This window comes from Pocillopora verrucosa, chromosome 4 (genome assembly GCF_036669915.1).
Source record: "Pocillopora verrucosa isolate sample1 chromosome 4, ASM3666991v2, whole genome shotgun sequence".
Classification (NCBI taxonomy): Eukaryota; Metazoa; Cnidaria; class Anthozoa; order Scleractinia; family Pocilloporidae; genus Pocillopora; species Pocillopora verrucosa.
In genome coordinates this window covers 7961094-7980726 of record NC_089315.1, presented here as the reverse complement: position 1 = coordinate 7980726, position 19633 = coordinate 7961094, and the positions used below count along the sequence as shown (strand labels likewise).

The window sequence follows — 19633 nt, the reverse complement described above, 5'->3', positions numbered from 1 at the left end:
ACGCACAAGAGAAAGACTGTTTCCGCGAATCAATCTGAAAACTATGACAACCATAAATGGAAGATAAAAGAATATTATTGCAAGTGAAACCCACATTGAATAAGTTACTGTTTTTTGGTACATTTGCAGACGGCCTGGATTGACATTATTCAGTTGTGCCCGTTCGTAAATCCGAGCTTGACGAAGACGAATAGTGACAACGATTTTCATGTAGCAAACTGTTAAGGGAAGAATACATAAGAGTGTGTTTGCTTGCAAAATAATCAAGTAAATATCTTCGTTCAAGTAGTATAGCAAGCCAAGTGACGTATACACCAGCCAAGAGAGAGCAATAAATCCACGAACTCGTGGAAAAGTCACAACTTGTCTGTACCTCAGCCCTAGTTGCAGAGCGAGAAGTCTGTCCACACTTATTGCGGTCAGATTGGAAAGAGATATACCGCAAAGTACCGCGCTACTGGCATGTAGGATACCTTCTATTATCTTGCAAATACGTATACGATTTGTAATCACCGAAAATAAGAAGATTCCAAAGCAAGGTTGAGAAATAAGACCAACGCAAAGATCAGTTGATGCCAGAGAGCGAAATAACATCCTAAATGTTGGAAAAAGGTGAGAGTCCGAATGAAGAGCCACCAAGATAAGTACGTTTCCCACGATTGCCATTAAACAAATAGCAACGTTGAAAGCGATGGTAAAAAATTATCCAGACGGATCTGAGGTTGGTGTTGAGGCCAATCCTCAACAAGAGAACAATTTTGTTTTCCTAAGTCCGTTCCATTCCATTTTTGTAATTTATACTCCCAGCATGCTTAGTGAGCGCGTCTCAGTGTCGTCGTGTAGCGAGAAAGAAACCATGTGCTTTGTAACGCGCTAGTCGCCGGGAGTTTCTCATCGTATGGTGAGTCTTAGGAGCTCGTGTATTTCCAAATCCCGTTCCAACAGTGATTAAGTGTTTGTTTTGTAGGTTTTTACTTGCGAGGTGAAGCTTGTTAGCCAAAGATGAGACTCCAATTCCGATCCTGTTGTGTTGTTAAGAAAATATGCTGAGTGTGCAACTCTCGATTATTAAACCTTGTGATCAAGAACCCTTGTGTTGTGAAGGCGCGTTCTTTGTCCCCTGCACAGTTGACGAACATGTATATATACACAGTGCATTCGGTTACCTCATGAGACTTGAGACTTAAGCTCGTGTTTTCCATTTGAAAGTGAATTAGAACATTCAATGGTTTCACTCTGCGGATGGTAATCGCTCGATGCGTTGCACAACTTCATACAATCTTGTCAAGTTCACAGTTCGTGACATCACTACAAAAGTTTTTTCAGAAAGCCAGATATTAGAGACCAAGATAAATAATTTGGGATATGATAAAGACCCTTATAATGTCAAGTTATAGGAATCACATTCAGTTTTCATTTCCGATAGGCCCCGAGGTAAAATTGCAAATTAATCCCTTCGTCTGATGATCTTATTACACGGATAAAACTAACACTTGATATACACTTAGGATTCTTTTTCGGCCTAAAAACCGAAGTCAAAGTGGAATCATAAATTCACAGTAAGTTTATTTTACATAACCGTGATTATCAGAAGGAGCTTGATCAACTCAAGCAACTACAAAACCTTTTCAGCAAAATTGTATTGAAGGTAATGCCTTTGATAATACTGTTTGTAAATTAGAGCCTGACCAGTATTACTGGTGTCCTTGGGGGTCATTACCGGATGGACGCCGATAAAAGAGTTTTTGTACCCACAAAAAACAACCATTAAGTGCGGCAGATTCCTCTAAAGCAGATATTCAGTTTTCAGGGGAAAAATAAAATAAAAGATGTTTTCCTTTAGTGAATCCAAATTGTTTCTCCTTTGCGCCTTTCTCGAAACGGGAAAATCCACGCCTCGAACTTCGTAGAACTTTCCCACGATTTTGTTATCAGTTATCGTAGTTTCGTGTGAAATACGGTCTACGAGCTTTTCTTTTCTTTTCTTTCTTGACCGACAGAGTTTTGCACCTGTTCATGCACTACTGAATTACAGCTTGAATTATCGTCGTATTCTCTCAACATAACAATAAAACAGAAATTCACAAGAAGGTCTTCTTTTTAATCTATACTCCACGTATTACTTGAGAAAGTAAAATGATATCTTCATTATTATTATTACATTATTACCTAAGAAAATGAGTGACTTACGTTGTTGATTAAGTTAGAACTGACAAGTATGACAAAACTTACTTGTGACTGACGAGCTAACATTGCTCGCATCTCCGTTGCTTTCAGTTAAAGTTTATCTTTTTCTTTTTCTCTGTTCATGATCACTAAACATGACCTTCTTTAATTACGATGAAAAGGTTAACACTACACAGGTAGAAAACACCTCTTGCTTTAATCAAACAGTAATAGTAGTCTTCTATCGATTCAGAACTCGATGTTATTCTGAAAAGAGAAATTATTGGAGATATTATTTACTAGCTTAATAATATACGTGGAAAAATTACTCAGTTCTGATTGGTTAAGATAAATGCAGTTTTCAGGTAATTCAGTGCAGAAGAGAGTTAATTCAGTGCAGAAGAGGGTTAATTCAGTGCAAAACAAAGAACAAATCAGATATTCTGATTGGTCAATAATCAAAGAAACTCACAGATAGCCAATCAAATGCGAGCCTTGGATGTCGCAACAAAATTTAAAAATTTGAAATTCGCGAGCGAAACAAAGGCCAGCGTTTTAAGTAGGTTTTCTTTCGCCACCGCAGCTGAAAAACAGCTTGAACAAAGAAAACACTGTAGAAAGCACTGGTTTTTGGTTGTCGGTTTGGAAAAAGTGGTGTTTAGAGAAAGGAATTGCCAAGGAAATCGAAAATTACGAGCCGACCCAGCTTAACACTTTGCTCGAGCGATCCAACGCCGAAATTTAAAAAAAAATTGTTAAACCTCGGAAAGAACGATTCCATTTCATCGAAAGTGATTTGGAGACAGACTGAACAATCCCTTAAACTGTTTAGCGCCTTCAAGATGTGAAGATATCATTGCATATTATTGTTTTGATCGTGCGCGGTTGTTTTGACCGAATGCACGGTTTGAATAAATTATTTTTGCACTTGATACGCGCGCTTTGCTTATGCTTAATTATGATAAGCCATCTCGTATTTTTCCATGTATATTATGAACACGTAATCACATGATTTTTCTCGTGCAATTTGGAAAAAACAAGCACTTGTTAGTCTTTAAAAAATTTACTCGTGCTTATTTATTCCAAATTGCACTCGAAATCATGTGATTAACTATAATAATTTTTTTACTTACCTCATGTTGCTCCAGATATTAGGTCATAAGAACTTTGACGTAAAGGTAAAATGTTTAAGACACGAACAACAGTTAAAAAATTAATTTCGTACCTCCCCATACCTTAGGGAAATTGACAACGCATTAAACCGAGAATTCTAAGTGCACTCGTATTTGTTTGCAAATTGACGGTTGTAATAACCTCATTGAAGACAGAACCTCAGTCCTGGCTATCACTGTACCGCACGGAAAGAAAATAATTCAGTATTTGAGACCTAAATTGAAATCGTTTCATTTCCTTTAAAGCAAAGAAGGTACACAATTCTCGCTCTAGAAATATAAATAATTGGTCCAACATTTTTATTAAAACCTTTTGAAGTGTAAACCACGACGTTTTCTCTTTTCGGTACTAGATTATTTTAAAGTAAGTAAAGAATTAACGGATGTTGACAAGCAACAGATCAAACATAACCTCGACGTTCTAAGCATAATTAAGGCTTATCGGTGTGGGTCCAAATCTAATGTTGTAGTAGTCGAGAGTAGTATAAATCTTATAGACTTATTAGGACATATTCGGTCCATTAACATGTTATTAGATAAGGGACATAAGTTATCTTAGAGAATATATATTGATAGCGGAACGTAAGAGCTAAAGGACAACCTCCCATTGTACTAAGGGAGGGGATTTTAGTTACGTTTCAATATTTTGGAAAACGTTGACGAAGACGAAATCGACATTTTTTTATCAGCATAGAGTTAGAAACATAAAATTTCACTTAAACTAAACGTCAGATGCATTTAGCAAACAGCTGTAAAACACAAATATTGTGATAGTTGACTTCTCACATCAGTTGGAGAGATCCAGCAGTAGCCATTAAATTGCATTAACTATGTATGCAGCTGGCTTCTTTCGATTTATTTCCAAATGTTTTCGACATTCTTCAAGAGACTGAGTTCTAGCAAGAGATTTAGCAAGAGTTCTATTTCACTAAAATCTTCGATATTTCAAGAAGGCTGTGATTACAAGTACAGATGAATTAATCCCAATAAAACTTGGCCAGTCAAGTTTTTGTAATCGCGAAAGAAGTCGTCCTGGGTCACTGACATCAAAGCATACAATTCAAGTATGCATTTCCTAACCCTAGCCTTAACCCCTTCTCCTATCGCTAGAAGCAAGATGAAAAACAATTTCGCAACGTCAAAACTACAACTCTTCTCACTTCCCTGATCTTCCAGATATAAACAAGTGGGTTCAAAGAGGAATTGAGGAAAACCACCGTAGTCAGGAGTACCATTAATATTGCATTGGTTGCCTCGGCTCCGAGCATAAGTCTTACGGTTATAAAGGTTGAAAGTGGTAGATAAAACAGTGCTATTATGAGGGAGATCCACAGCAATTTGTAGACTGTCTTTCTGTACTTGAGCATGTGTCCTGTTTGTTTTCCAGTTTCAGCTATCTGCCGCGCTCGTCGACGGCGCATGATGACAAAAATCTTCGAGTAGCAGAAAGATGTCGTCACAAGACATAGCACCACAACAACGGTCATAACGCCCATGAAGACACCAAAGTTCCAAAAGTGCAGTAAAGCGCTGAAAATAACTAGCAACCAGGACGAAACAAGGATTCTACGAACTCGGACCACTGTTACAAAGTGTTTGTATCTCATTCCCAACTGCAAAGCGAGAAGTCTGTCTACACTTATTCCGGTCAATGTGCAAAGCGAAATAACTGTAAACATAGAGCCGGAGACGTTGGTTACCCCTTCAATTATTTCACAAAAGCTCAATTTGTTTTTAAGGATAAAAATAAGATAAATTACAAAACTTGGCTGCGCAATAATTCCAACACAGAGATCCGTCGACGCCAAGGAACGAAACAAAAGCTTAGATGGAGGATGAAGACGAGAATCCTTTTTAAGGGCAACCAAGATCAGAAGATTTCCTAAGATTGCACTTCCACTAAAAACTGCATTCAAAACAGTGAAAACATAGCCAACCCAAGTAGGTTTTAGGTCTCCAAGGATATCGATAAACTGAGGACACCTAAGGTCCATTTGATTAACCAAGATATTAGTATAGTGCAACATGAAATATTTTAAGAGCCTAACAAATGTGACTTAATTGAGGAGAAAACAACGCTTAGCATGTGCACATCTGTTGCCTAAAACATTTACCAAAATGAGGTTGACGATTTTAAATCATAATTTCAAACTTATTTCCCGTTACTAAAGAGATTTTTATTGTGATTAAATACTAATGACACACTAATGTGTGGCCGGAGGGAAACGTTTTTATCTTAAGGGAAGGCGAATAGGTTATTCATCTCCCATCACTTTCGTTTAAATCTGATAAAACACTACAGGACCACAAATTATTGAGGTGATGTATAAAGTGAGGGAACAAAAATTATACTGCATATCAAATCTCTCGCCCGCACTTATATATTCCTACATTATAGCCATCCCTCTCTCCTCATCCAGCTCTCTTCCCTTGTTCATCCTCTCTTTTCTGCTTTTCCACCAGTTTTTCCTCCACCATAAGACGGTTTCTTTGCTACTCAATAATTTGCATAATGGAGGCATATGAAAAAAGCACTAATACAGTTTTAGACCTCAAGAAAATACTTATTTACCTTTTTGATAATGACCAAAAGGGCATTTCCCGTCACATTAACAATAACTTGTCAAGCAAAATGTTGATAAGATGAAAGAAAGATGTCAGGAGGAGGATAATCAGTTGGATCAGTGTGACACCAAATTCTCAGAGCTAAACTAACAAGTAATGTATGGCAGGCAGGTAGAAGAGTTTATGGAAAGATCTTGGAAGCCGGAAAGGATTATTGGAGTTTCAGTTAGCATTGAACCCAGCTTTACGAGGTTATGTTGAAGATGATGCTTTTAGAGGAAACATGAAATACGTGTTATTTGTCGACAATCCCCTTAGGCAATTTGTTCAATTTTTTGTCGAGAACTTTCCATGTATAGGAAAGGAAAATCAACCTATTCTGGAAAGGGCGTTCATTGCACAATAAATGACTTTTAAGCTTTTATCATATTCCTGGTTTTGGATTATTTAATGACATTTTTAGTGTTTACATTTTGGAAAGGGCGTTCATTGCACAATAATTGATTTTTAAGCTTTTATCATATTCTAGTTTATTTAATGACATTTTCAGTGTTTACATTTCCTTATCTATAAGCATACCTATCGACCAATGAGAGCGTGCATACCATCTTAAATATTTTTTTTGGCTGATAGGTTATTTCTTGGCCTTGCATGATCTTATAATATATTTTGTGAGGATATGTTTAAGAAAGCCGCTTACGAAAAAACCGTGGCAAAGAAACAACAGAGATACTCTCGAAAGAGCGACATGTCTAAGAAAAATAATCAATTTTTAGTTGTTTCCACTCTGTATTGGATGATTGGGGTTTGTTCCTCAAAGGATACCACCTGACCGAGCGTGGATTTCGTGTTGTATAATTGACAATCTCCTCTCTTCAACATGCAGCAAAACGTTTGTTTTTTCTCTGGAATAAACATTGACAGTAGCATTGGGGATTTTCTTTGATCGTGAACAAAATTGACCCTTAAGGTTAGTTTTAGAGCACTGCACCGGTATCGGAGGGTTCATGGGCTCAATTCCTGTGCGAACCTAAATCTTTTGTCCGAGCTTTGTCTTCACTATTGCTCAAGTAATGTTCATTACAACAAAGATCGCTATCTATCAATCCGCAATTCATATATATGATATTCATTTCTTCACAGTCGTTTATGAATCTTTTATCATTAATTACTGCTGGAAGCAGGAAGAGAAAAGATTTCGCAACGTCAAAATTACAGCTCGTCTTACTTCCCTGATCTTCCAGATATAAACAAATGGGTTCAGGGAGGAATTGAGAAAAACCACCGTAGCCATGGACACCAGCCATACTGCATTAGTGGCATCGGGTCCTTTTATAATTCTTACGGCTGTAACGTAAGAAAATGGCACGTAAAACGATACCATTAAAAGCGAGATCCATAGCAACTTATAGACTGTCTTTTTATACCTTAGCATGTGTCCTGTTTGTTGTCCAATTTCAGCAATCTGCCGCGCGCGTCGACGCCGCATAGTGACGAAAATCATGGTGTAGCAGAAAATTGTTAGTATAAGACATATTATCACAATAAATGTCAGAATAACCAAGAAGAAATTATGTTTCCAAAACTGAAACGTACCATTCGCTAAAACTAGCAACCAGGAGAAAACAACAATTCTACGAACACGGGCCGCTGTAACAAAGTGTCGGTATCTCATTCCCAACTGCAAGGCGAGGAATCTGTCCACACTTATCCAAGTCAATGTGCATAGCGAAATGACAGTAAAAACAACACAGGAAAGGTTGGCCACATTTTCAGATGTTTCACAAAGGCTAAATTTTTTTTTAAGAATTAAAACAAGATAAACAACGAAACTTGGCTGCGCAATAAGGCCAACGCAGAGGTCCGTCGACGCCAAGGAACGAATCAAAAGCTTAGATGGAAGATGTAGACGAGAATCCTTTTTAAGGGCTACCAAGATCAGAAGATTTCCTAAGATTGCGCTTCCACTAAGAATCACATTCACAACAATAAAAAAGTAGTCAATCCAAGTTTCCCCAAGGTCTTTAAGGATATCGAAGAACAAAGAACACCTTAAGAGTATTTCACCAACTTTAGCATTCTCCATGGAGGGATTATGGTAGGAGTTTGCAGGCAACATGACGAGCAAACTTTCTGATAACTTTAAGCAATCGAGAACGACATGGCAATTTCAAAATGTTCTAAGAGCCACAAATTTAATTTGACAAAAACAGCCACGTGGGTTGCCTCTAGATTTACACTAGATAAGGAATCATATAGTGTAAAACCCATTTTCGAAAAATAATGGATTTTTCTTTTCTCAATATTGCCTTCATTAAAATCTCAAAAAATATAATAAAATAACTCTCGGAGGGAACTGCTTTGGCCCTTGCGGCCAAAAATAAGATAAAAATCGAAGGAAGGGAAAGAGTTAATCAATTTCCCATCTCGGCGAATAATTAGCGACAATTATGATTTGATGTAAAAGACATTTTTATCAATGAAATTTCTGATGCCACCAAATTAATGAGGATGATTATGATTCACGAATGCATAGAATTCGGTCCTCTTACTGATAGTTTTATCAAAGTCTGATTGAATACTACAAAAGCGCCAGTTGTTTTTACTTAACCTCTCAAATATCAGGTGGGAAGATCCAGCAGTTGCCCTTATATCATATAAACTACGTAAAAGTTTGGTTCTCTTCTCTTTAATTTGGAATTGTTCCGAATCATTTAGAACACTGAGTTTTAGCAAGTGCAATTGCAAAAAAAATTCTCGGAAGTTTAAAGGTGGCTGTGAATTCATGTACGGCTGATTTTCACGTTGATAAACTTTTCCGGTCGTGTTTTTATAATCACAAGGGATATCGTTCTCAAATTGCAGCCGTAGAAAGCAAAAAATGGATTCTATTAGATTCAAAATGTCATAAAAATTTAAAGTTGTAAATTTTAGCGTTCCTTGGCAGGTATTACTTTCAAATAAATCATTTTTCTGTAGAGGAAGACTGGGCCTGTATCCCAAATTATATAATCCCAGCATACATTTCCTTATATATAACTGACACTGTCCTAACTGCCTACAAACTGCAGTAAAAAGTGTGTTTTTTTAGAACGGAGAACAATTTCTATTATCGTTAGTGACTGCTAGCGGCAAAAAGGAAAGAAAGGCCCGTAATTTATCAATCACAGCTCGTCTCTCTTCCCTGTGCTCCCAAATATAGACACAAGGATTCAGGAAAAAATTGAGAAAAACCCCCGTTTTCACGGGCACCAACCTTACCGTGACTGCTTTAGTTGCCTCGGGTCCGATAATAACTCTTACAGTTACAAAGGGGGAAAATGGTATTGCATCAGTGGCACAGGGTCCTTTTATAAGTCTGACAGCTGTAACGTAAGAAAATGGCGCATAAAACGATACCATTAAAAGTGAGATCCATAGCAACTTATAGACTGTCTTTTTATACCTTAGCATGTTTCCTGTTTGTTGTCCGATTTCAGCAATCTACCTCGCTCGTCGACGACGCATAGTAACAAGAATCATTTAGTAACAGAAGGTACTCTTGAATATGTGCCAATTTCAACTTCACCTGCACCTTGAATAAAAAAAAAGAAGCATCGATATATTTTTTCGTCGTTTGGTAAAGTAACTAAATGCCTCTGAGATACGAAGTTTATATGATAGTTGTCTCCTGTACAACTTCTGAACTGTGTTTCAACACCGTGGCACCCTTTAGGAGACCTTTATTGACCTTAATTGAGCTTAATTGGGGTCTTCTATTGTTTCTATTGTTTCTATTGTTTCATCAGTGACATGTTTTCTTGGAAACAGTGAGTTCTGTGATGAGGTATTGTATATGTTGTCATGAAGGAATCAAACTGTGCAGGTAGTAAAAAATGATTCTTTCCAAACATCAAAGCAGCGTTAGAAATATCTCGAAAATTAGGAAAGGTAATTATAGATCGAGGTCGTGATTGGCATCATTTTAATTATTTTTTTCTGTCATTTTGCGATTTGTGAATAATTAATTGACTGAGAGTAAGTTCCCATAGCAAAAAGCATATACAATACGTAACCAAATATTTCCAGCTGTCATAGCAACGATCACCATAGCAACAACACAGTCCCTCAGAGCAGTTGCGGTAGAAAGGAAACCGCTTTTTACTGATTGGTCCGTTTTCTGTCCTATGCAGTTAACGGGTTTTATTTCGTCCCTTTAATTGAAAACATCGTATTGTTTATAGCGACGGTAGGAAATCTCTTGGAGAAATAACATTAAGTTGGCCAGGAAACAAATATGATTTGTAAATACAACTATATTATAAATGAGCTTGAAGCTTTGCACCTCGGCGCACTGTGGCTATCGGTGGTGGCTGTTTGTCGGTGTGGCTGTTTGTCGGTGTGGCTGTTTGTCGGTGTCTACTTCAACTGTAGAGATGACTTTATTTGTGAAATCAGAAGGAAATATGGACTGCCGTTTTTCTGGAAGCGAAAGCCCTTGTTTCAACAATGGTGGTGAGTTTTTGGTCTGTGTGGTTGCGTACTGTCCCAATGAGGATTTCCTATGAGCAAACTTGCAATACTAAAAATCTTTTCTTTTTTATGATGATTTGATGTATGATGATTTAATAACTTTGACTCGCACAAATCAACTGAACTGTCGAATTTCCTTTTGGCTTATGAAGTATATTTGACAGGATCTACATATGTTTACTAAAAAAATATTGAATTCAAGAGCACCCACTGATTTTAACTGAAATTACTGCTTCAATGCTTTAGACAACGTTTCACCGAAATTCACGTAAGCATAAGCCGATAGAGGGAAATAATTTTACGGAAATGCCAGTTGTCTTCAAAGTACCACTTGTCATCCTCTTCAGCCTAAGGTCTCTGTTTTCTTCTCCTACGTAATTGGCTAGAAGACTGTATATTCATTTTTTTTTTCTGATAACCCCTTCTTTACTTTTGTTCTTGACAGTTTTACTTGATAAACTCTGGAAAACAAGCAAGCTCTTCAAGTTTCTTCTGGACCATCTCTCGCTGCAGCGGTACCAGTCGATCATTTCATGGGAAGGAGCCGATGGAGAATTCGTGATCCGTCGACCGGACCAAGTGGCTCTTTTGTGGGGAGAAAGAAATTGCAGACCAAACATGACTTATCAAAAATTCAGCCGTGCAATGCGTTATTACTACCACAAGAAAGTACTGACCAAAATTCGCGGTCGAAAGTACGCCTACAAGTTTAACTTCAAAGAGCTTGAGGTACAGTACGGTTACTACAGAAGTAAACCGTATCCTGCTTCTAAGAGTCACACAGAAAGCTATGCTATTCCATCTAGTTATGACGCCTTTCACTATTCAGACTCCATTAACAATTTTCCTGCAGCAATGGGGTTCATTAGTAACAGCAGTTACGGTTATCCCGCCACAATGGAGTTCGCAAGTAATGGTAGGTACGAGATTCCTGCCAATACTCATGGTTTCCAGTTCTTTAAAAACGACGTACGTTTTCAAAATGCAGAGATGTGAGAGAATCCGAAGCTTCATCAGAAAACGTTCTCTCTACTGGTAGACATTAACAGATAAAGAGAGTCTTCTTTTTACAAACTCTTCGGCAATTCATGTTGAGACTCTGCCAGGAGATAATTTGTTCTTCGATGGTCATTGCTGGCTTCAACTTGGAACACAGCTGACGATTATGTTTATTAAATCATAAGAATATCATCTGATAAATTGTTAAGGTAACGACATTTATTTACTCTGACCTATTCAAATGTGATAAAGATGTCACGGAGGAAAAAACATGTCTAAAGAAAGAATTGGTAATTAATTTTGGATTAAACAATCGGAATGCACATAATGCTTCCAGTAGATCTTGTCACTTATGTATATCAAGATAATTACACTACCATTATTTTGGTATAGGTGGGAAAAAGTTTCTTAATCACAAGGGCGAGGAGTGTATCACAATTTAAATTAATATTATTACATGAATAGATGAATACAATAAACCATATTATCATGTAACTATGGTGTTTTACAGGATTTCAAACCCTGAGAAAAAGTCGCAACTAAACGCATGTAAGATTATGTTAATTTTTTTACATGCGTTTAATATTGTCAATCAGCCACTAACACCTAAGTCGCCTTTAATTTCGCACCACTCTGTCATGTTCAGTGATGAATGAATGGCAAAGCGTTCACCATTCTTAATCCAAGGTCCCTAGTCGAAATTTTCTCGGATTAGGGCTGCTAACAACACTGAATGATTCGTATCGTCCACCGACAGCGACGTTCAAAATCTTCCAGAAGCGGAGGAAGGTCAAAACAAAAAAGAAAACCGAAAGTGACTTGTCACAGGTAATGTCATTATTTCCATTCACTCATTAATGCAGTCGATGTTTTTGTCAGGAAAAAGGCCTATGGTGTTAATATAATATACAAAAGATACATATAGAATGTCTCCTCTCGTTTTCAACTCGACAACTGCAGCTAGAGAGTGAGCTGCGCTCACTCTTGAGATATTGAGGTGAACAAGAAGAGAAAATCCAAATTCGTAGGCCCATGTGTTATTCTCTATTTACCAACTTCAATTGAACCTCTTCGGTTTGAACACAGACGGAACAGAACAAAGCGTCAGTACTACAGGAGGAGGGCATTGGGGTCTATTAAAAACCGCAAAACCGTAGAAAAAAAATCATACAAAACCGCGAAACCGTAAAAAAAAAATTGCTCAAAACCGATAACCGCATGCAAAACCATCAAAACCAATAAAGTTTCACATTCCAGTTACCCAAACCCTAATCGATCCAATACAGAGGTGAAAAGTGGAGCAAAAAGAGATTTTCGCAGCTATGAGAGATCTGTGGAGGCGAAAAACTGCCGCTCAGATCGAAGAAAAACCGAAAAACAAAAAAGGAAAAACCGAAAACCACATCGAATATCAAATCCGAAAAACAAATGCTAAAAAGTGGAAAATCTGCAAACCGCAATTAACACTTAAACCCCAAAACCGAAAAACCGATCTAAAAGATTTTCCAAAACCGTAAATTGAAAATTCTAATGCCCCCTCTTACAGAGGTGACTGTTTGATAAAGGTCAATATGACACCTTCGATTATGTTCGTTTAACTGCAAACAGGAAATGTTGTAATATATACCAAAGCTTACCAAGTGATCACCAGAGTGTCTGTCGTTAAGGTTAAGTTAAGGTTAAGTTTATACCGTATTTTCTCTCTATGATCGGGAGTAACAGTTCGTTGTCGGTTTATATCGAAGTGACTTGCGATCAAGTCCCCGTTATGAGCGGTACTATACGGCTATACGGTGCGAGAAGAGTTTTTTTTTTTTTAAACTCTTGGGCACGAGTGTTTCATTGACCGCGAGAAAGTTGGAGGCCTTTAGGGAAGCGTGAGGTCTGTAAAGGGTCTGGGACTGATAAGAGGGTCATACCATTTGCAGACCTACCGCTGGCTCATTTTTCTCGAGGACAAAGAAATAATCATGCCGTAGTGCTATTGATGAGCGAATGCTTGTGTAATTGTGGGATAGTATGGACTTAGAGAGATTTGCTTGTGTTATGGAGGAATCTGTAAGGAGAGGTGCAACTGTATGATTTTAAATAACTTATTTCAGGTTTCCTAATTCAATTATAAAAGAATGCAAGGGCTCTCAGTCTTTACCCTCCAGGCTAAATTTTTACCGACAAACAAGCAAAGAGCGGAAATTACGTAATCGTGGATCTGAATTCTAATTAAACATGCTGAAATAATACAATTAAAATTTTTTTTTTAAATTGTTCGGGGTGAGTATATAGCCTTTCGAGACAACTCTTTCTATCTCAAGTTCAACTTCAGCTAATTTCTGTTTTCGAGTGAAAATGATCGTTTCAAGGTCACCTTTGGTTTGTCCGCTGGATTCCTCCCAATTCTTTGTTAAAAATCGTGCGGTTTTTTTTACCATGATAATTACAAAATGAAAGCCTGCGGATGCAAAATGCGAAATGATTAGATTGATCGCAAATAAACAAGAGTTGAGACCATTTAAAGAAACAAGACAGCCCGAGATGGCGAAAACTAAGCTGCTTTTTTTTCAAATCAAAGGAAAATATCTCAGTAATCATTCAACTGATCTCTCTTTGGGAGTGCATTGTGAGTGATGAATTTGGATCTTGCTATTAAGCACCGAATGTTACTGTGCCGAAGCCCTAATCAGATACACAGCTCACTCAAGTTTTGCGCTCGTTATCGCGAAATTTCGTTACAAATAACAAATCTCATTTGAACACCAGGAGGGGTTTGCAAATTCCCAACATTTATGCAAACCCTTAAGTGTTGCTCGGGTTCTGTTTGAAGACTTTCGAGAATCCTCCGCACCACACGGGTGCTTCGATGACCTAAGTAACGTAAAATTGAAGATATACTCCAGTATCTTTGAATACATTCTTTTAAAAATAACTCAAATCCTCCGCATCACACGGGTGCTTCGATGACCTAAGTAACGTAAAATTGAAGATATACTCCAGTATCTTTGAATACATTCTTTTAAAAATAACTCAAATCTGAAATGTGGTCATTGTGTTTACATGCTCTCATTTCACTTCACCAATCAACCTATGAGAACGAGCCTAAAAATTTTAGATTTGTCATATAAATACTGAATATCTCGTTTTAATACAATGGATGGACTGCAAGTCAATTTATATAAGTATTACTATATTGTAAATGGACACTTGGTCTGAACACTATTACTGACCTTTTAACATAACCTCTTGGGCTCAGCCACCGATATAGATACTTTTGGCTGAGTTTTGAGTTACACGCCTGGCTACATCGAAAGTTGGCAAATGAGCAAACAAACAAGACCCTATTATTCTCGGCCAATCACACTCCATAAGGGGGTAACTACATAAGAGCCACATTGGATACATCTAATCATCTGCTTGACCTAGCACGTTTGTGGACAGTTGGCTCTCGACTTCTCCTAGTGCTGATCGTAATCACTTGCTTTAAAGGTAGGATCAGGGATGCTATTAATTCGTTTTGCCGAGCCCTAGATTAATTCAGTTCTTTGCAATTGCGTGGCCAATATTTAGCAGCTGCATACTTCATAAGGTCTATTGGTCAACATGGGTCAAAAGGGGTATTAAGATCGAAAGAGAGTTAGTGGCAGAGCTGAGAAAGGTTAAACGTAAACGTAAGTTAAAAGAGCTACATGAACAGAAGTCTAAAACCAAAAGAGACTTGGTGGCAGAGCTGGGAGGTTTCGGACTTAAGGTGTATGGGCACGCAAACGTTCTCCGTGCTACCTGGGGAAGAAAACTTAGACTTGAAGCTTTTGCGCCATGATATTTTTAACCATGTAACCTCTATACCTCCTGATTTGGTCCAGTTCGTCATCTCAGTAAAAACTTTTACAATTCTCGTTCGGACTTTTTTTGTTTGCAGGTATTTGCTACAAAATTGTAGCGAGATTGAAATAATATTGATTACGTAATATTTACGTTGTTGTCGCTAATTATAAAACTATATACGGCAAGAGGTCGAGACCTATTTATCAAAATTATGTAGAAAATGTCTGTCGAAAGTCACACGTGATTGTCGAACGTGATTGTCGCACGTGAGTGTCGCACATGCGATCGTAGCCATGAATGATTAGACTACTTGATTACGTAATATTGCCGCTATTGACGCACGAGATTGTAAACACTATTTATTCTCTTGGTTAACGTTATTATTTAAGCACAAAGGGTAAGACCTAAAGCCGAGCTGTCAACTATATGCAAATGTATTTCGAATGTCACACGCGGCACGTGTCTGTTGCACGCGCATGAATGGAGGAGGTAGACTTTGCACTCTGAAAATCTACGCGATCGGGAGCGTCCGGATGGTTCACCTTAGACTTAATGAAAAATTTATATCAATTCAGAAAACTTCCCTTTTTCGCATTAACCAAATATTTTTTTTAGGTATGTGGAATAAATTGATGGCTGACATGCAGTTTCCTTCTACACCTATTTTTAAATCTTATTAAAAACCAAAGGAAAACTGGAGGGAGCTTGCTTATGAAGCTGAGAAAAACCATGCCAAACCAGCACCTCGATTAAGTTCTGTAAAATAAGCTTCACTGAAACTTAAATTTGACTTCCGTTTTGATTTGTCAGGAAATATGTCTCAGATGACTTCGATGAGGTATTTCCTCAAGCCACGGTACCTTGCACGTGTACCAAGACGACTCGAGTCTCAGTTACAACGGCAAGATCCCATCTCCACTCGACTCAAGCCTAAAGAGAAACTTAACATTCTCTTTTTCTCAAACAAGCACAACAGCCTCAGTCAAAGGATGGCTCTGGAACTAAGACAGAGACAACACAACATCACCGTGCATGAGATCAACGAGCCTGCAGAGATGACAAAATTAGCTTTTGATGCCCAACCCGATCTCATTCTTTGTCCATTTCTCACCAAACGAATTCCAGAAGAAGTGTTTTCTAATCCCAACATTCCTTGTTGGATTGTTCATCCTGGAATCGAGGGCGACCGTGGCATGAGTTCTATTGACTGGGCGTTGTATGACATGGAGGACGAGTGGGGAGTAAGCGTCCTTCAGGCGGCCTCAGAGATGGACGCAGGCGATATTTGGAGCACCAAAACCTTCCCTGTCAGGCGCCCAAATGTCAACACACTCACCAAGTCGAGCTTGTATGTGAATGAAGTCACACAAACAGCCGTGAAAGCTACTTTGGAAGCCATAACTAACCTCTTATCGGGGCAGACACCCAGACCACTTAATTACAACAATCCACAAGTGAGGGGAACCTGCCGCCCTAACATGACCAAGGCTGACCGAACTGTGAACTGGGAATTGCCAGCTGACGAGGTAGCCTGTCAGATTCGCATGTCTGACTCAGCACCAGGAGCAGTCGGTCGCTTTAGAGCGAAAGGAGGAGATGGCAATTGGAACTGGACCAAGGACTTTCGCCTCTTTGGAGCACATCTGGAGAAAGGAAGACTTAGATTCCTGACAGGAAAACCTGGTGAAATATTGGGCCAACGCCATGGATCTGTTTTAATCAAGTGCGGCAGGGGGGCTTTATGGGTTTCACATCTCAAGAAAAACAAACTTAAACTCCCCGCCACCATGTGGCTAAAAACTGGTGCCCCAACCGTAGCAGACTCTTTTCCATCCATCCCATACGGGTCCTATCCTAACACAGCTCAGGATATCTGGACAAGTATGACGCCTGACGGCGTCTGCTTTGTACACTTCGAGTTCTACAACGGAGCTATGAGCACCAGCCAATGTCAGCGTCTGGTTTCCGTTCTGCAAAAGGTGGAGGAGAATGACTTTTGCAAGGTAATGGTTCTGATGGGTGGCCGAGACGTGTTCAGCAATGGTATCCACCTTAATGTTATCGAAGCAGCCGAAGACCCAGTTGAGGAATCATGGAAGAACATCAATGCAATCAACGATGTCGTGCGTGGCATCTTCACCAGCAAAAAGATCACCGTCTCGGCCTTACGTGGAAACGCTGGTGCTGGTGGAGCCATGATGGCTTTGGCTAGCGACTTCGCCTTTGCACGTGATGGGGTGGTGCTGAATCCTCACTATAAGCTAATGAAGCTTTATGGTTCAGAATATCACACATACTTTCTGCCAAAGCGTGTGGGTCAAAAAAAGGCGAGTGAGTTATTGTCCAGTGCTGAACCCATCCTGGCCTCTGAAGCCGCTCAAATTGGTTTTCTGGATGGTTGTGTAGGAGACAGCGTCGAAGAATTTGACATGTGGATTAAAGAAGAAGCAATGTACCTTGCAAGACCGTCTTTGCAGCAACATTTTTCCCAAGTAAAGAATCAAAAAGCAAACCCGGAAGTCTTGAAGGAAATTGAGGAATGCCGCTCAGGTGAACTGGCATTCATGGCTAGAAACTTTCAGGATCCTGAGTACCACATGGCCAGAAAATACTTTGTTTATCACTAAGCCAGGCAGTGTGATGTTAATCTGCAGAGTCAAAAGCTTTGCTTCTTTTTCTTACTGTGTGTACTAAGGTCACTAAGACATAACGCTGAACAATTACGGGAGCTGAAAGTTCCGTTCGCTTTTTTTTTCTTAAATCCCTGGGTTTTAGTAGACATTTTCACAGCAGTTCATTTACGCTTAGATAAAAGAATCATTTAAATAGAAGTCAAACGGTTATACTCAGAATGCTTAGAGTCGTAGTTATTTAGATTGCGCTAAGGAGAATGGAGTGGATTCCTCGTGAAAAGGAGGATCAATTAAAAACTGTTACAACCAAAAGTGAGACTGTCGAGGTTTTCTTTCATTTTAAAAAACGTGAAGAGACAACAAAAAATAAAAACTAACCGTGAAAAAGAAAAAGTGGAAGCTATTACAGATAACCAGATAACTTCAGGTTTAAATAAATCCATTTCATTGAAAATTACTTTTTTTCTCAAAAAGCCTTTTTAAAATAGTTCGTATTACATCAAAAAAGTTGAATCAAATGTGAAGTCTTTCCATATTAATGTTTATTCCTGTAAAGCGTTTTCTTTTCGGGATTTTCCCAGACTCGTTTGTTTGATTGAGACTGACGTCATGGTGGTGGTCTCCAGGAAGCTTCGTCAGCTTCTTTCCACTCTATGTAAGCTTGCCTGAAAGGGAAGATTTCTGCAGGCAAATGAAAATAAAGCACGGAACAAGTTTGTCGAAAGTCGTCTAAACACGCCCGTAGAACTAATGGCCTGTTGAGAGAGTATGTTTTTATATCTAAGACAAATGTTTGATTTTTCTTTCCTCTCCTCACCATCTTTGCCAGATCGACTTCACAAACCAGGAAACCAACTGTAAAAAGCAGTCACAACGCAGTTAAAAACCAGTATGGTTGAGATCGTAGAACGCCAGGTCGAGATGGTGATGTAGCTTTGAATCTTCAGAAGATGTTCTATTAGAAAACAAACAAGCAATAACTAAAATAAATCATAACTTGATTTGGCCATTTCTTGCGGATCATGCAGGAATATTTGTGGGGGAATTCACAAAGTTCTTGGGAGTATTTCTCATAAGGCTTTCTGCTTATTGAGTACATATTCTTTGTAAAACTTGATGATAACTTTTACCCTCAAAAACGTACTCGAGCGCAGGTTCCAGAGGTTTACAGCTGCTTTTTATCACTTTCCATGACCAGTCTTCTGACCGTTTCGTTTCCCTCCATACCGTCTCGGCCAACCGTTTTTTCGCCTTTTAGGATTAATCGACGTGCTCTCAGCCAATGGGCATGCTTGAAATTGCATATGCATTGTGAGGGGGATTAGTTAGCCAATTCATTGGCAAGGTGTCATTCCTGCATAAACTATGGATAACCGAAAGCTCAGTGCAGAGTTCGTGCTTCTGCCGTTCCAAACTTGATTGCAATAGGTTCGACTTGTGCACGACAGAAACACGACTCTGATTCAGACGTCGGGTAGCGCCACTCAACATGTTGCGCCATCCGACTCTGGGGCGATGTCGGATTATGAGTCAAAAGTTATTACAGCACTGTGACTGAATAATTTCCACACCGCACTTATTCTGAGGCAAAGGCAATGAAACTAAACAAAAAGCAGGTCTCAGTATTTTGGCCTGGGTACAATACAAAGTTTCCAGTAAACTGGCATATCTGGGTGAGAAAGTGGACATTCCTTGCCAGACAAAAAAAAAAAAAAAAAAAAAAAAGGCAACAGATAAGTGGGGGTGGGGCGGGGAGATAAGGAACCG

At 38.8% G+C, this 19633-nt stretch overlaps 2 protein-coding genes across 2 annotated transcripts; both read left to right on the top strand.

Annotated features, from left to right (window-relative positions):
* Nucleotides 1–10318: 10318 nt before the first annotated feature.
* Nucleotides 10319–11411, top strand: LOC131785690 (DNA-binding protein D-ETS-3-like). Its single transcript, XM_059102621.2, has 2 exons — nt 10319–10397; nt 10861–11411. The coding sequence occupies exons 1-2, from the start codon at nt 10319–10321 to the stop codon at nt 11409–11411; spliced, it is 630 nt and encodes a 209-aa protein (XP_058958604.1).
* Nucleotides 11412–16048: 4637 nt separating this feature from the next.
* LOC131785627 (hydrogenase maturation factor HoxX-like) lies at nt 16049–17860 on the top strand. Its single transcript, XM_059102546.2, has one exon. The coding sequence runs from the start codon at nt 16049–16051 to the stop codon at nt 17858–17860; it is 1812 nt and encodes a 603-aa protein (XP_058958529.1).
* The last annotated feature ends 1773 nt before the right edge of the window (nt 17861–19633 follow it).

Coding starts and splice junctions, on each gene's coding strand:
- LOC131785627 (XM_059102546.2), top strand. CDS start 16,049: ATGTCTCAGATGACTTCGATGAGGTATTTCCTCAAGCCACGGTACCTT.
- LOC131785690 (XM_059102621.2), top strand. CDS start 10,319: ATGACTTTATTTGTGAAATCAGAAGGAAATATGGACTGCCGTTTTTCT. Junction 10,398..10,860: donor CCCTTGTTTCAACAATGGTG/GTGAGTTTTTGG, acceptor TGTTCTTGACAG/TTTTACTTGATAAACTCTGG.